This window comes from Brassica rapa, chromosome A08 (assembly GCF_000309985.2).
Source record: "Brassica rapa cultivar Chiifu-401-42 chromosome A08, CAAS_Brap_v3.01, whole genome shotgun sequence".
In the NCBI taxonomy this organism is placed as follows: domain Eukaryota; kingdom Viridiplantae; phylum Streptophyta; class Magnoliopsida; order Brassicales; family Brassicaceae; genus Brassica; species Brassica rapa.
In genome coordinates this window covers 16,831,541-16,847,642 of record NC_024802.2, presented here as the reverse complement: position 1 = coordinate 16,847,642, position 16,102 = coordinate 16,831,541, and the positions used below count along the sequence as shown (strand labels likewise).

The window sequence follows — 16,102 nt, the reverse complement described above, 5'->3', positions numbered from 1 at the left end:
CAACTAGTGTCCGGCTCCGTACTACGTACGGGTAAAAAATTCTTAAATTTGATATCAAAATCAAAATGTATTAACACAACATTTATTATTGTGTCTGTCTATCTTACACAATATTGCATCCGCAGTAACATTGTGTAATAATAGTTGAAAAAACTTGGGAGAACGAATACTCCCAACAATAACATTAAAAAAACTGTAATATAAAAAGAAAACATAAGATATAATGAAGATCAATTCTTATGGGGGAATGCAACTTAAAGGCTAGCTAGATTTTTTTGTAACACTAAAGGCTAGCTAGTTTGTAATACGAATATGAATCGAAACTATGAAAAGTAATGATAAAACTAAAAGTTTGCATAATCAATTAACTTTTCTATTGGACGACATTTCTTTTTACTATGTAGTGCTTCGAAAATGTTGGGAATATGATTTAAACTCTAATATCTTCTAGTTTTGCATATGGCCAACCCCTAAATTTTAGTTTTATGACTTTATCTACTTTTGTTTTTAATCAGCTTTCCACATTTGCTTGAGACTTGTATTAATATTAATGCTCCACTAACCGAATGTTTACCCGTTTTCTTTGGAATCATCACCAAAACATGCAAGCACTCTAGTAATTACCAAAAAAAATAAATTCTTTGATTGACGTATTTACCTTTCTTAAAAAGAGTAACAAAATTGATTTGTAAATAGCTAGGGTTTTATATAGTAGAGTTGAATGAACTTGTGTTTACCTCATTCGCAAACAACTCTTTGATTTCCCTGTCCTTCTCTTTTGAAGAAATTAGCTTTGAAACGGTAGTATAATACTTTATCAAAAAAAAAAAAAAAAAAAAAAACGGTAGTATAATATCCAAGTGACATCTTTTATCTGAATAATGCTTAAAGAATCAAATGATATAGATTTGAGCAGAATATAAAAAATGAATAGAATATAGTAGTCACAAACCTCTTTTGATTTTTGCTGATACACTGAAAATAAGAAGAAAAAAAAACTGAGGAAGAATATGGAACATGGAGAAGAAGAAAGAAAAAAGCCAATATATATAAGTTGAAACTGTTTGATATTTTTGTGCCATAATTTGGGAGTTACATATGACGTTAAAGTGATCGTGGGGATTTGAGAAAATTTAGGATCTGAAAACTAAAAAGTATGTTTATTCATTTTTTTTGTTAAAATAATTTCTGTCACAATTGATTTATTTTTTCAAATTTCTGAAAAAATAGAAGTGGACAGTTAATATTTAAACTGCAGAAAAACAGGAGATACAAATAAAATTTTAATTATTTTTATTTTTAATTGTTTTGAAATTTTTTTCCACGTGTCGGTATTTGATTCGTCAGGCGACTTGCGTTTTAGTATATAAAGGATGCTACTGAATAAAATCTCAATTTTATTTTTTTATGTTAATTTTTGTCCTCACCCTCAGTATCTACGTTTCTTTTGTTACGTGAATATTTATTTATTGGGTCAATGAGTGTTCATCCTAAAAGAAATACTTGCATTCAAAATGAACGGAATTTTATAGTGGTTCCTTGAAAGTTGTATGCATATATGGTTGGAGATATCATGGTGTTTAATTTACGTAACATTTTACTTATTTCATTAACAATATAATATAGTATAAAGTTCTTTGAAGATTTGCACCAAAAAATAGCTCTTCGAAGATGATTTTCTATTAAGCAAAAAAGATAATTTTATATATCAAGCACATGGACTCGCCCCGTTATCGTCGGGTTGAGAGATGTTTAATTAAATACGTATTTTTTGAACAAAGAAAAAATACGTGTTTTGAAACTTTTAAGACAGAGACTGGAGATAGAAGGAACGGTGTTGACACGGGTAAATCTCAGTTTAACAGGTCGTTGCCTGGGAAAAGTCTGCTTACGTGTGCGTGTAGTGTTAGAACGGATCTCTCCTCGCACGTGCGTCTGTTATTTGACGTTTGATTGTTTGAAGGATAAAATGTGTGACACTTTATTATTTGGAGAAAATAATACCCGTTAATCCGTTATTTATTTGGGGAAAATTATACCCGTTATTGGATGGAAGCCCACACGAATTATCATGTTTTCATACTAATGAAAAGAACCTGAGTTTGTCTCTACAGATAAAAAGAAACAAAAGTTAAATGGATTTTTAGATATCATGTGAAATAAATGGTTACTAGACGATTTTTTCGTACACAGATGCAAACAGTTACAAAATAATAAAATCATTATAATTGATTAAATTTTATTTTTATTTATTGATAAGTTTAACTTATTTTGTAGTTTATATTTTAGAAAGGCAAATATAATACTGTTTTAAATTACATTATTTTGTTATCTTATTTAAATATTTGATTTTGCGTATAATAATTTAGATCGGTTAAGTTATTTTTGGTATGTTGAGTTGTATATATTTTCCAAAAGAATTTTAATTATACTAAATCAGATTATATATAACAAATTTATTTTCTCAAATTTCTAAATATGTATTTAATAATTGATATATTTTGTTTTGCTTAAATTTATGAGAAAAATTTGAAGTGTTTATCAGAAGTTGTATAAGTGAATCAAATTGAAATCTTTTAAAACCACGTCGATCATTAGAGTTTTAGAACTTAAAAGTAATCTAATTACTTTTATTAAATACCACATTGGCACATTCATAGGAAAACAATTTGCTTATGGAATTGGATTTGAGATAATTACTTGTTTATTTTAATAGATATTGAAACATTCACGTAGTATTAGGTTTGGAAATCTATAATTGTGAAAAGAAAAATTGTATAAAATTGTGAGAGAATTTGTTTAAAATAAGAGATTGAATATATCCAAAAAATAAATATTACTTAAGAAAATTTATAATTAAGAGAAAATAACTTTCTTTAGTATAGTAAAGTAAATACTGATTTAGTAAATAAATTGACTTTTTCTTATGAAAATTATTATATTTTAATGAAAAATATTTAACTTACGTTATTAACAATCATAGAAAAATGTTCTTGAACAAAAAGTATCCAGAAACTTTTATGGAGTGAGGTTTTATATAAATGGAAATTCATTTGTTTTAAATAATATGTTTTAAATATCAAAAATCACTATATTTTTGTTTTAAATATTTTTCTGATACTAAATTTCTATATGATATATGATTTTATAAAAACATATTAAGAAAAAATAAAATATAAATAGATAATATTAGTAATGGAAATTAGTAAAATAGTTTATGAAATTGAGATTTATATAAAATGAATTTTCTTATTGTCAAATTACATATTTTAAATATAACAAATCGCTATTTACTTTTACTTTTAAGTTACTTTCTTTTTGATACTAAATTTCTTTTATGATATTGATATGATTATCTATATACATATATATATTAAAAACGAAAAAAATAGTTTATAGATATTTTTCCTTTTTATTTTTAAAAAACAAAATATTCATAAAAAACTGAAATAGAAATTTTGATAATGGCAATTAAAAAAATAGTATTAATTAATGTTAACAATATAATAAACCATAGTAAGAACTAACGTGAGCACAACACATTAAAAACTGACTTCTCAAATAATATTATAGAGATTCATCCGACATAGGCAATTAAATGAGTTGTAAAACACTTGTTTGAATTGCATAAATCAGATTCAGAATATCATAAGTCCGTGTTTTAATATTTAATATTATTTTATAAGTTCAACAGTTATAAAAAATAGCTTAAATAATGTTTTGATAGGAAAATAACAACTTTTAGGAAACAAAAAAGAATATTACTTTAATATACACACCCATATTAAAAGTCAACTTGTATTGAGCTAGCATTAGTTGGATAATATGTACCATACATGTTAGCTATAGTTAAAATATACGGAGGCTAATTTGTACTATTTTAGTTGTTTTTGAACGTATTATTCGATAACCTGAAGTACATTTGGTTTTATATGGGTTTGGGATCTTAATATAATATTTCATACAAAATTCTAATCTGGCCTAAAAATTATGTATTAATGCTTTTGCTGGAAACAGCTCGAACATTATTTAAATTTGATTTGAAAGGACGCTTCATTGAGCATTAGATACCATCATGGCACATAGTTTAATTTGAATATGAAACTGGAACATGCGTTTGTGGGTATAACGCATATGAAATAAAATGATAATTCATATTATTCTGGTGCTAGTTTGTAAATGTTTTCTACCAATGTTTTTTTTTTGTGGTTTTGTATTTAAGCCAGCTATCTCGATTAAGATCGGGGGTCTTATGGACTTATGGTGTTAATTTATCTTTACTATACCACGATAGAAAATTAAACAATTGGTTATTTGCTTAAGCAGAAAAGAAGGTTATTTACAATTGTGCTTGACGGCGATTCCCATTACAATGATTGATCAATAATTATATAATTTGGTCCAAACACAACTGCATACGGTGTATTGAGAGATTGCACTTTAAGAAGAAAAAACGTTTATTATTGTTTACCATCATTACGCATATAATCAAGGGGTACATATATTATGTATAGATTTTTGTTGACTTTATGTTATTATATCGCCTGCCAATATAGGCTCACGCATTTTTCGTGGACAATTTATTCTAGTCTGATTGTTGCAGTGGCCAACATGTACTTTAAAGTTTCTAAATTTTCTTAAAAAAATTTGGTTATTGTTTGTAATAAAGTTTTCATATAAAGTTTTAAAGGGGAATTCCAATTTTTTTTTGAAAAATTCTTTAGAATAACATTTTTTTAAGTTTTTGTCACAAAATTAGCATTTCATGAAAAAAATGACCAAAATATGTTTTATTAAATGGTAAAAATGTATTTTTACCCTAGGGTTAACTAATATAGACTTAGAGCTTAAAGTTAAGGGGTGTGATTTTGGGGATAGAATTTCAAAATTTAAAAAATAAAAAATAAATATTTAATATTTAAAAATAAAAAAATTATTTTGATCATTTTCTTTCTTGAAGACTATTTTGTGACAAAAACTTTAAAAAAAACTATTTGAGAAAATTGCCCTTTTTTTGGGAATTCCAAATTTTATCAAGGATATTTTATGATAGTGTCAATAAATAGTTAAACTTTAAAATCTTGAGATGAAAAATATTTGAAAACAATAAGATGCGTTTGCCAGTAAGTAGCGCTGTTTAGTAACAAAAAAGGCATGTGCCAGTAAAAAGAAAAGACGAAGAAAGACTTTTGCTGATGTTCCAAATTGCTCCTGAAGGGCATAAGAAATGATGCTGATGTTCTTAATCATATTATATAGTATAAGTCAGCAACATCGTCACTAGATTTACTGCTAGATACATATAACGGTTTGTTACATTAGATTCACCGAGGAACCGAGGAAGAATGAAAACGCAAATCAGCATTTATTTACTGCTGAGATGACATCAATGGCTGGGATTGGTTTTAGACCGTTGGGGACCATCTCGTACAGTGTACTACACTGCACTGAAAACATTTACGAACGTCTATGTTAGTCACACTTTAGTTAGACCCACTATCCACCAATTAAACTCGGCTCCGTGAGCGCCTGTAACACACACGTCGTTGTAATAGCTCGGTCCTTAGAGACATCGTCTGTGTCTTACGCAAGAAGAGAGAGTGTGGGTGTTTGGCCACACGAACGCTTAATCAGTATGGGGAGGACAGCTTCGTCTCTTCCGGAAGTTAAGAATCTATTATCTCTTGGCCTTTTACTTAACTTTGATGTTATATACAATACAATGCTCGGTGTTTCAAAAAAAAAAACAATACAATACAATGTTCTATTATCAAATACTTACAAAATAAATACATCAGTAAACACACTTTTCATTTTAGTTTGTGTAAAAAGGTTACTTGTACCAACATAGTACTAGATCACTATAGTATCTTAGAGGCTAGGGGTGGGTATTTTACTCGATATCCGAATCTGTATCGTAGATGACCCGGAAAATCAAACCAAAATCTGAACTGAAGTAGCAAAATACCTGAACGAGAAAAGATTGGATATCCAAACCCGAACATATAATATCTGAACCCGAATGAATATCCGAAGATAACCAAATATATGATTACTTGACTATATATTTTTAGTTTACTTCTTTAATTGTTTTCAAAATATTTATATTGATTTTGCATATGGCTCAAAACCATATAATATTCATATAACTATGGACAAAATTATTTGCTAATCATTTAAAATACATGTCAACCACTTATTTCTTTGATTAACAAAAGTTGCATCTGGAATATTAAAATAACAATTAAATTAGTGTATTTATATTTTTAAAATATTATCTTCAAACTTATTAATAGTTTAATCTATTAAAAATTAGAAAATCAGTTGAGTTAAAAGTATTAAATACAAAAGAACTTAAACAGTGAAGAATTTAATTTTAAAAAAAAATATCTAAATATCCAAACCCAACTTGAAATAACTGAATTCAGACTTAAAATATTTGAATTTTGATCAGAAATGTAGAAATATCCGAACAATTTCTATACTTCTATACTGAAATATCAGAAATTTTAAAATACTCGATCCGAATCCGAACGTACACCTGCTAGAGGCTTGTATGTATCATACATAGAGTATCATTAATTCTCAGCAAATTAGGAAAATAGTAGTATATTCTAAAAATTAAGCAAAAATATAGAAAATACTTTTTTTTTTTGAGAAAAGCCGGAGGATTATTTAAGCTGAAAAGAATATTGTCAAATTTGTTATAATGCGTGTATTCACCAAAAACAGCTGCACGTGGGGTTTTGAGCATAATTACGAAACATTTATAAAAACTGCGAGAAAGGAAAAAGATAATAGAAAATGTAAAGTTTGGTCTAATCTATCCGTCTACGTAAGTGCCAGAGAACACGAATGAGGCCTGAAATTAAAAGAAAGAGGGATTAATTTAGTGAATTAATTGACAAAGATAATAAAGTAATAATAGTATTAATGAGAAAAATAATTAATTAGCAAAGACTAATAATATCCTCCGTATGCATAACAAACTTAATAATTTATACTAAAAAGAGATGGAATCTGCCATTGATAACACTCATGTCCCAATCGTCGCTCACACGTACGCTAGTTTTTTTCTCTCTCTCTTTTGTAAAAAGCTAGAGAGACAACCTCTCCTCCACTTTTTCCAGACACAAGTGCGAATGAACAAGAAACTAGTATTGATTTAAAAAAAAAAAGATTTAAAATGTTTATGGTTGGTGTGAAAGTCATGTAAAACTATTAATGTAAATTACATAGCATTAAAGTAAATTTCAACTTTTTTCTTACCATCACATTCAATGCCTCAAATCTTGTTGTATATGAGTATCAATAAAAATAACTTAGATTCTATGTTCCATTTTCACTGAAATTTTAACTATTACTCCACAAATGTGGAGTTAGTTAGTTGTTGGTATCTCATGTTGGAACAAAAAAAAATGTTAAACCAGCACCAAACAAAATATCACACTAGACTTGTATTAAACCTTTTTGGAAACAGCTAGGTGATTGAGGTAGAATATACTAATTGAATAAAGTCTAAGATGAGATTTAAGATGCTATATAGCTTGTGAAATACTTGATCCCATCCCCAAATCTCACGTTAATTAAACACCTTTCACAGGTACTTACAAGTGCGTCATTTCTTTAACATAACTAAAAAAAGCTTTGAGACTAAGGATATTGCGATGCCATTATCTTATTAATAGTTTGTATCCTCTTGCATTGATTATTCTTTTAACACATTCAATAATGAAAAGTTGTATTATTTGTTTGTATCTGTTAGCAAAATTAAAATTAACATTTCAATAATAGTAATAGTCAGAAGAAGAGGTGACATGCCATGTGAGCGCACAGCTGTGACCACTCTTCCCATCGTTGATATTTGATAAAATAATTAAACACCTTCATCCATCTTCTCTTCTCCTCTCTTCTCTCTCTAGAGCTCCCACTTCCTCTCTAATGGTGGAACCAAAACCCTAGATCCCTCTTTCCTTAGTCTCAAACTTCCACAACTTATCTCTCAAAATCATGAGAATGAAAACTTTCCCAACCTTCTTTCTCTTCCTTCTAACCTTATCCTTCTCCTCTCAAGCTTCCACATCTCAAACTCACCAGCTTTTAAGTTTCAAAAACGCTCTTCCTGACAAGAATCTACTCCCAGACTGGTCTCCCGACAAGAACCCATGTACCTTCGAGGGCGTGACTTGCAAAGCCGACAAGATTTCCTCAATTGATCTCAGTTCCAAGCCACTCAACCTCGGATTCAGCGCCGTGGCTTCCTCTCTACTGTCTCTCACGGGACTAGAGTCCCTGTTTCTCTCGAACACCAACATCAACGGCTCCGTCTCTGGTACCAAGTGCTCTGCTTCTCTCACGACCTTGGATCTGTCGAGAAACTCCATCTCCGGTCCTGTGTCAACCTTGTCGAGCCTCGGCTCTTGCATCGCACTGAAGTCTCTTAACATGTCTTCCAACTCTCTGGAATTTCCCGGGAAAATCTCAGGTGGTGGGTTGAAGCTTAGCAGCAGCAGCTTGGAAGTTCTGGATCTCTCCAAGAACTTGCTATCCGGTGCTAACCTCGTTGGCTGGATTGTCTCCGGTGGCTGTGGAGAGCTCAAGCACTTGGATATAAGCGGGAACAAGATCAGTGGAGATGCGGATGTCTCTCCTTGCGTGAATCTCGAGTTTCTCGATCTCTCCTCCAACAATTTCTCCACTGTGATTCCCTATCTAGGTGACTGCTCCGCTCTTCAACACCTCGACATCTCCGGTAACAAGTTATCCGGTGACTTCTCCAGCGCTATCTCCTCCTGCACAAACCTAAGGTTCGTTTCAAAAAATAAAAAAATTAATTATGTTTTATTATTTGTAAACTAAAATTAAAAAAACTCTCTCAGGTCTTTGAACATCTCTTGCAACTTATTCACCGGACCCATCTCTTCTTCACTACCGCTCAAAAGCCTCGAGTATCTATCTCTAACAGATAACAAATTCACCGGCGAGATCCCGGAGCTTCTCTCCGGCGCGTGCGGTACACTCACCGGACTCGATCTCTCCCGAAACGACTTTCACGGCACGGTTCCTCCTTTCTTCGCCTCCTGCTCTCTTCTCGAGTCGCTCGTTTTATCCACCAACAACTTCTCCGGCGAGCTGCCTATGGATACTCTGCTGAAGATGAGAGGGCTCAAGGTGCTCGACCTGTCGTTCAACAAGCTCTCCGGCGAGCTGCCTGAGTCTCTGGCCAATCTCTCACTCACTACGCTGGACCTCAGCTCCAACAACTTCTCCGGTCAGATTCTCCCGAGTCTCTGCCGTAACGGTGAAAACACGCTCCAGGAGCTTTACCTCCAGAACAATGCCTTCACCGGGAAGATTCCGCCGACGTTAAGCAACTGCTCCGACTTAGTTTCCCTCCACCTGAGCTTCAACTACCTCTCCGGGACCATCCCGTCGAGTCTCGGCTCTCTAACGAAGCTCCGAGATTTGAAGCTGTGGATGAACATGCTTCAAGGAGAGATCCCTAAAGAGCTCATGTATCTCACCACCTTAGAGACTCTGATCCTCGACTTCAACGACTTAACCGGAGAAATCCCTTTCGGTTTAAGCAACTGTACCAATCTGAATTGGATTTCTCTTTCCAATAACCGGTTAACCGGTCAGATTCCTAGATGGATCGGACGGTTAGAGAATCTCGCCATCCTCAAGCTAAGCAACAATACTTTCAACGGTAACATTCCTGCTGAGCTGGGGGACTGCCGGAGCCTAATCTGGCTCGATCTCAACACTAATTATTTCAACGGCACGATCCCTCCGGAGATGTTCAAACAGTCCGGTAAAATAGCTGCGAATTTCATCGCCGGGAAGAGATACGTTTACATAAAAAACGACGGGATGAACAAACAGTGCCACGGAGCTGGTAACTTGCTTGAGTTCCAAGGAATCAGACCGGAGCAGCTTAACCGGGTTTCGACCCGGAACCCGTGTAATTTCACGAGAGTTTACGGAGGTCATACTCAGCCGACGTTTGATAACAACGGCTCGATGATGTTCTTGGACATGTCTTACAACATGTTGTCTGGGTACATACCGAAGGAGATCGGTTCGATGCCGTATCTGTTTATTCTCAACTTGGGTCATAACTTCATCTCTGGCTCTATCCCTGAAGAGGTTGGTGATCTGAGAGGGCTGAACATTCTCGATCTTTCGAGTAATAAGCTGGACGGGAGGATCCCTCAGTCCATGTCGGCTCTTACCATGCTTACGGAGATTGATCTGTCCAACAATTTGTTAACCGGTCCGATTCCTGAGATGGGGCAGTTCGAGACTTTCCCGCCCGGGAAGTTCTTGAACAACTCTGGTCTCTGCGGTTATCCGCTTCCGCGGTGCGGTGATGCAAAGGCAGACGCGATTGCACACCGTTCTCACGGAAGGAAACAGCCGTCTCTTGCGGGGAGCGTGGCGATGGGTTTATTGTTCTCTTTTGTATGCATATGTGGGCTGATACTCTTCGGTAGAGAGATGAGGAGGCGGCGGAGGATGAGAGAGGCGGCGATGGAAGACTCCGGTGATGGAACGACAGCTAACAACAACACGGATTGGAGGCTGACTGGTGCGAGAGAAGCGTTGAGTATTAATCTCGCAGCGTTCGAGAAGCCGCTGCGGAAACTCACGTTCGCGGATCTTCTCAAGGCTACAAACGGGTTCCATGAGAACAGTATGATTGGATCCGGCGGGTTTGGAGATGTCTACAAAGCGGTTTTGAAAGATGGAACAGCCGTGGCTATCAAGAAACTGATCCAGATCAGTGGTCAAGGCGATAGGGAGTTCATGGCGGAGATGGAAACGATCGGGAAGATCAAACACCGGAACCTCGTCCCGCTTCTGGGCTACTGCAAAGTCGGAGAAGAGCGGCTTCTCGTCTACGAGTTCATGAAGTACGGTAGCTTAGAAGATGTACTGCACGACCCCAAGAAGAAAGCTGGCTTGAAACTGAACTGGTTCACGCGGCAGAAGATCGCCATCGGAGCGGCTAGAGGGCTTGCCTTTCTTCACCATAACTGCATCCCACATATCATCCACAGAGACATGAAGTCGAGCAACGTGTTGCTGGACGAGAACTTGGAAGCTAGGGTTTCGGATTTTGGCATGGCGCGGCTGATGAGCGCCATGGACACGCATTTGAGTGTCAGTACGTTAGCCGGTACGCCGGGCTATGTCCCTCCTGAGTATTACCAAAGTTTCAGGTGTTCAACGAAAGGAGACGTTTATAGTTACGGTGTGGTCTTGCTCGAGCTGCTTACGGGTAGACGGCCAACGGATTCGCCGGATTTTGGAGATAATAACCTTGTTGGATGGGTGAGACAGCATGCTAAACTCCAGATTAAGGACGTGTTCGATCCTCAGCTTATCAAGGAAGATCCAGCGAGAGAGATTGAACTTTTACAACACTTGAAAATTGCGGTTGCGTGTTTGGATGATAGGGCTTGGAGAAGACCGAGCATGTTAGATGTCATGGCAATGTTTAAGGAGATACAGACGGGGTTGGGGATAGATTCACAGTCCACCATTGGATCATTAGAGATGGTCGATATGAGTATTAAAGAAGTTCCTGAAGGAAAGTTTTGAGAGTTGGGACACAGCCAAAGCTGATTCTTTAGAACATCAATCATCCAAGGGTCAGTCCTATGGTCTACGTTTTGTATTTTTCTACTGTATTCTAAATGTATGTATTATGTTAATTTTTTCTAAATGTATGCGATCGTGTGCTGCAGCAGATGCAATTAAGTTTACAGTAGACACATCAATTCTTTTGTGATAATTCTGTTGTTACTTGGACAGCGAAATTGACGTTTGCGTGTGATGCAGGAGAAGCCAGATGTAAGTAACCAAAGAGGATGAAGGAACAGAAGAAGACAATGAGACGAAGATGGCACAGATGGTTTGCTCTTTGACAAACCGTGAGGACTGTCTCTCTTGTGGAAGTTAAAACATTAACAGTAGAGAAGAAACAATAAAGTCGATCAAAAAAGCGTCTCATTTACATTTGTGTCTGTTGATTTGTGCAGTGTTAAGTACAATATAACGTAATCTAGTTTCTAGGAGTATAAGATTGTCTTGTTATTCGTGTGTGAAAGTTTAACAAGCTCTTTTAAAACTATGTAATAGTAATAAACTCTCAAGGTTTTTTTTTATAAAATTCCTTTGTTAAGAATTTCACCAGTCGAAATAGTCTGTACAGTTTCACAAAGTTAATTCATCAGAGACGACATTCCAACCATTTGTTCAGTAAATTACATATGTGCAGAGTCTTTTCTTATTAACACACATGACAATTGCAAAGATATTTAGTTATGGGCATCTAAAGATACAAGTGACTGTGTTTCAGCCCAACTAAAATGGGCCTTACAAAATCAATATAGCCCATTACTACTATATGCATCTCGATTGTCTTCCGGGTAGATCTGGTTCGTTGATCATGTGAAAAAGAAGAAAACCTTAATAATCGGACGCTTCCTCTCTTCTTATATAAATACCTCTTCGTTAACAAACTCAATACCATTGAGTTAGGGTGCCGTCTTCCTTACAAGTCTGTACGATTTCATTTTAGATGTTTTCGTGTCGTGATGTCTTTTTTGGTTTTATTGAATCAGACCTTTTTTTTGTAACTGAATTGAATCAGACTTTCTGCTGTGCTAAGTTATATATAAAAAAATTAGGTAAATGCAGAATCCTCCAATCATCATACAGATCTAAACCTATATATTTAATAATTTGTGTCTTTCTCGGAAGCTAGACTAGTCTAGAGTCTAGACAACTGTATCAATCACCGCAAGCAAGCCGTAATAAAATTAATATAGCCGTATTAAAATTAATATAACCTACGAATAAATTATTCATGCCTCTATGAATATGAGTTAACCCATATATTCCAAGAACATAATATTTGGAAAATGACGGATAATTACATATATGTATCATACATTACATACCACAACCAACCTACAGGCTTCATGTGTAATTGTGTATAGTCGACACTCTGACGTACGCGCGTGTAGATATTGTTTAAACGCACTCGCTTATAAACTAGTGAAATTGTGGAGAGGGAGAGAGATACTCAGATGAGTAGCTATCAAGCTTAAACACGCGCGACGGTGGTGGGTACGAAGCACGTGGACCACCATGCATGCAAGCTGTTCTTGTCGGTAACTTCCCATAACAACGTCTCCCTCCGCCGTGGACCGCCGTCCCTTTCCTGTCTCCACCGAATGGACCTCTTTCTCTCTCTCCCACGTATGTTTCTTTCTCATCCATACAATTTTCTTAACTAACTTATTATCTTCCTAAATCCTAATAGATATTCTTGATACATTTTTTCATGTGCCTAAGATTTCTGTATTATGTTGACAACGTGTCAACTGTCAATAATACTGTTACTAACGCGGAATAATTGGGGCTACGTACGTGAGTTTCATTGTTCTTTGTTTGATATCAAGATAGTCATATAATTAATTTCATGAATAAGCACAATGCGGACATCCACTAACCAACAAAATTATGTCTTATACTAATAGCAGGTTGTTAACCTTGCAAATAAACATGCGAATGTAGTCGGATGGTACGGCGAACTCAAAAAATGTGTTAAGTGTCATAGTTTCAAAAACATGTATATCTGAATCCCACGTAGAATAATCGGGTTTACATGTTATCGGAGAACCGATCTCTGAGAATTAGTCTAAGCTTCGGCCTAAACACCCTAAGTCATCCACACAAAAAAAACTTCTAAGTGATAAAATTTATAGAAAATTGAGAATTTGAAGGTAAGCCTTAGGAAAATAAAAAGCCTTTAAACAAAACCTTGATAAATAGGAAATATTAAAAATGTATGTTACCTTGTTAGGAAACATAATTAGTTTGCAAACTCGTGGAAGAATGATGTTTCTTGTATATCATAAAGTTGGTAAATTACAGAATACCTGAACATAATTCACGATTCCATATAATAAGGCAATTGACATAATACAAACCGTCTATCATTTTACAATCGTAAATTTTATATTGTCTAAATCAAATATTGACGTTGAAATTCATGTATCTGCATGTTAACTACAAGTACATTCACATCCTCTAGATATGCATTTAAATTTTTCTGTATCGATATTAGTGGAGGATTGCGATGTGTACTGTGTACGTACTACACAAAACGGTATATATACATACAGCTGCATATGGGACTGAGAAATCTGAAGTTGAATTAATTTAATCGTACTTCTGTTCATACTCGAGGCTTCTATCTCACGTACAAATCTCCCTCACGTGCGAATGCTCGTTCTTAAATAACTACTTTACAAATTCTGAGGTTTCGACGGTGTACGAACCACCAAAGCTACAAAAAGACAATAATTAAGAAAAATGTTTGCAAACCCATTCCCACGAGTGTGAGCTCTCTGCCATATATATATTTTGCTAAGACTTCTGAAAACAACTATTACAGCTTAATAAAGAGATAATTAATTGTACTTTTCGTATGGTAAAGATAGTTTACTCAAATTAATCGGTGGATTCATCTCCCTTGGAATCTTCCTTCTTTTCACGAAGAAGAGACAAAGAAACAAAAAGTGACCGCTCAGATTTCGCCAATATCGTTTAGTGATTCTTCGAATATTATATTCATCTCCTCGCAGCCCCAGCTTTCTCGCTTTTGCTTCCCAATCTCCTTTGAACAATTTATTTTGTTTCACACAAAGAGTTACTTAATTCAGTATTTTAATGTTAGAGAGTCAGTATCGTAGTTCAAAAAAAAAGAGAGTCAGTATCACGTTTACGTTTGCTTCCAACTGTTAGAATTGCTCGAAGAGTGTCATTAAGTTAGTAGTAATAAATAAATTACGAGAAATAATTTATCGAAAAGTTGAGATGATGTAACACAATAAATAAGTTGATCAACGTGTCACAATTAATTTTGTTAAATACTATAGTAATTAGTATAAAAACTATAGGACCTTGCTCGAATAAGGGAGACGTGCGGTCCACGAGGGAATCACGTGGGAGTCTCCCTCGAAATCGGCGGAGCAAACGGGTCACATCTTTTCATGTCCTCGTAACTAATTATTTTATTGTTCCTTTTCTTTTTGATATAGGGTTCCGTAAGTATAAGTTGATCAACGTGTTACTACTTTTAAAAATTATTTAACCTTTGGGAATCAATAATCATAACGCTCACGTGGTTTGACGCTTTTCCATTTGCCAACTTTCTCGGTTTGCCACGTGGTCATATGCTCGTGGACTTAGAAATGTCTACCGGGCTATCGAGAAAAATTGTCTTTGATGCGCAAGTGTAAGCTCTTTAAGAAGGCCATGACTATCTAAGACCATTAAATAATCACTTCTGGCCTACTAAGATAAAACATTTTTTTTTTATAATGAATACATTATGAATTAAGAGACATAAGAAACCCATTAATGTCAAACGTAGGCTCAGCACTCAGTTTATAATTTAGATAGTATATTTATATGGCCAGCAATGACTAACTAAGGCCCAGTAAAGATACATTATGTACATATAATTTACAATATACATATAATATCTGGTCAAAAGTAAAAACCATGTTCTAAATCGTTATGCACTTGTTAGATGTTAAACGAATCTTTAGCACCGTACGTCTATAGCCTATACGTGAATACTTAACAGAGCCTAGACAATATATCTTATGTATATAAAATTAGCATATTTTTAGCTTAAGAAAATTGAAAATAAAATATAATTTAAATATAAATTATATTTAAATATTATAAATTTATAAAAAAATTAAATAACTTATTATAACAAATTTAGTTTAGGTATGTAAATGGTTTCAAATTATAAATTTAAATATATGTTTAACAAATACAAATCACTCGAATGGTCAATTTTGGTCTAGACACTCTCCTGCACGGCGTTATAGAACACTAGACAAGATCAACATTTTGTTAGCGAGTGAAACATAAAAATTTGAAAAGCATTATAACATAAAAGCATTATAATATATAGTTATGTATTTGTTATGCAATAACTTATTTTCAAAAATTATATTTATCAACTACGTAATCATTTTATTAATTGAAACACCATACTATAACTGTA

The 16,102-nt window shown here is 34.3% G+C and overlaps 1 protein-coding gene across 2 annotated transcripts; it reads left to right on the top strand.

The window, feature by feature from the left end:
• Positions 1 to 7,793: 7,793 nt before the first annotated feature.
• LOC103835122 (protein BRASSINOSTEROID INSENSITIVE 1) lies at positions 7,794 to 12,193 on the top strand. Of its 2 annotated transcripts, XR_626621.3 has the most exons (3): positions 7,798 to 8,807; positions 8,880 to 11,657; positions 11,848 to 12,193. XR_626621.3 is itself a non-coding variant. In XM_009111222.3 (2 exons), the coding sequence occupies exons 1-2, from the start codon at positions 8,011 to 8,013 to the stop codon at positions 11,605 to 11,607; spliced, it is 3,525 nt and encodes a 1,174-aa protein (XP_009109470.1). In that variant the 5' UTR covers positions 7,794 to 8,010; the 3' UTR covers positions 11,608 to 11,800. The 2 variants fall into 2 exon arrangements, 1 of the variants encoding a protein (XP_009109470.1); XM_009111222.3 differs by lacking the exon at positions 11,848 to 12,193 and having other exon boundaries at positions 7,794 to 8,807; positions 8,880 to 11,800.
• The last annotated feature ends 3,909 nt before the right edge of the window (positions 12,194 to 16,102 follow it).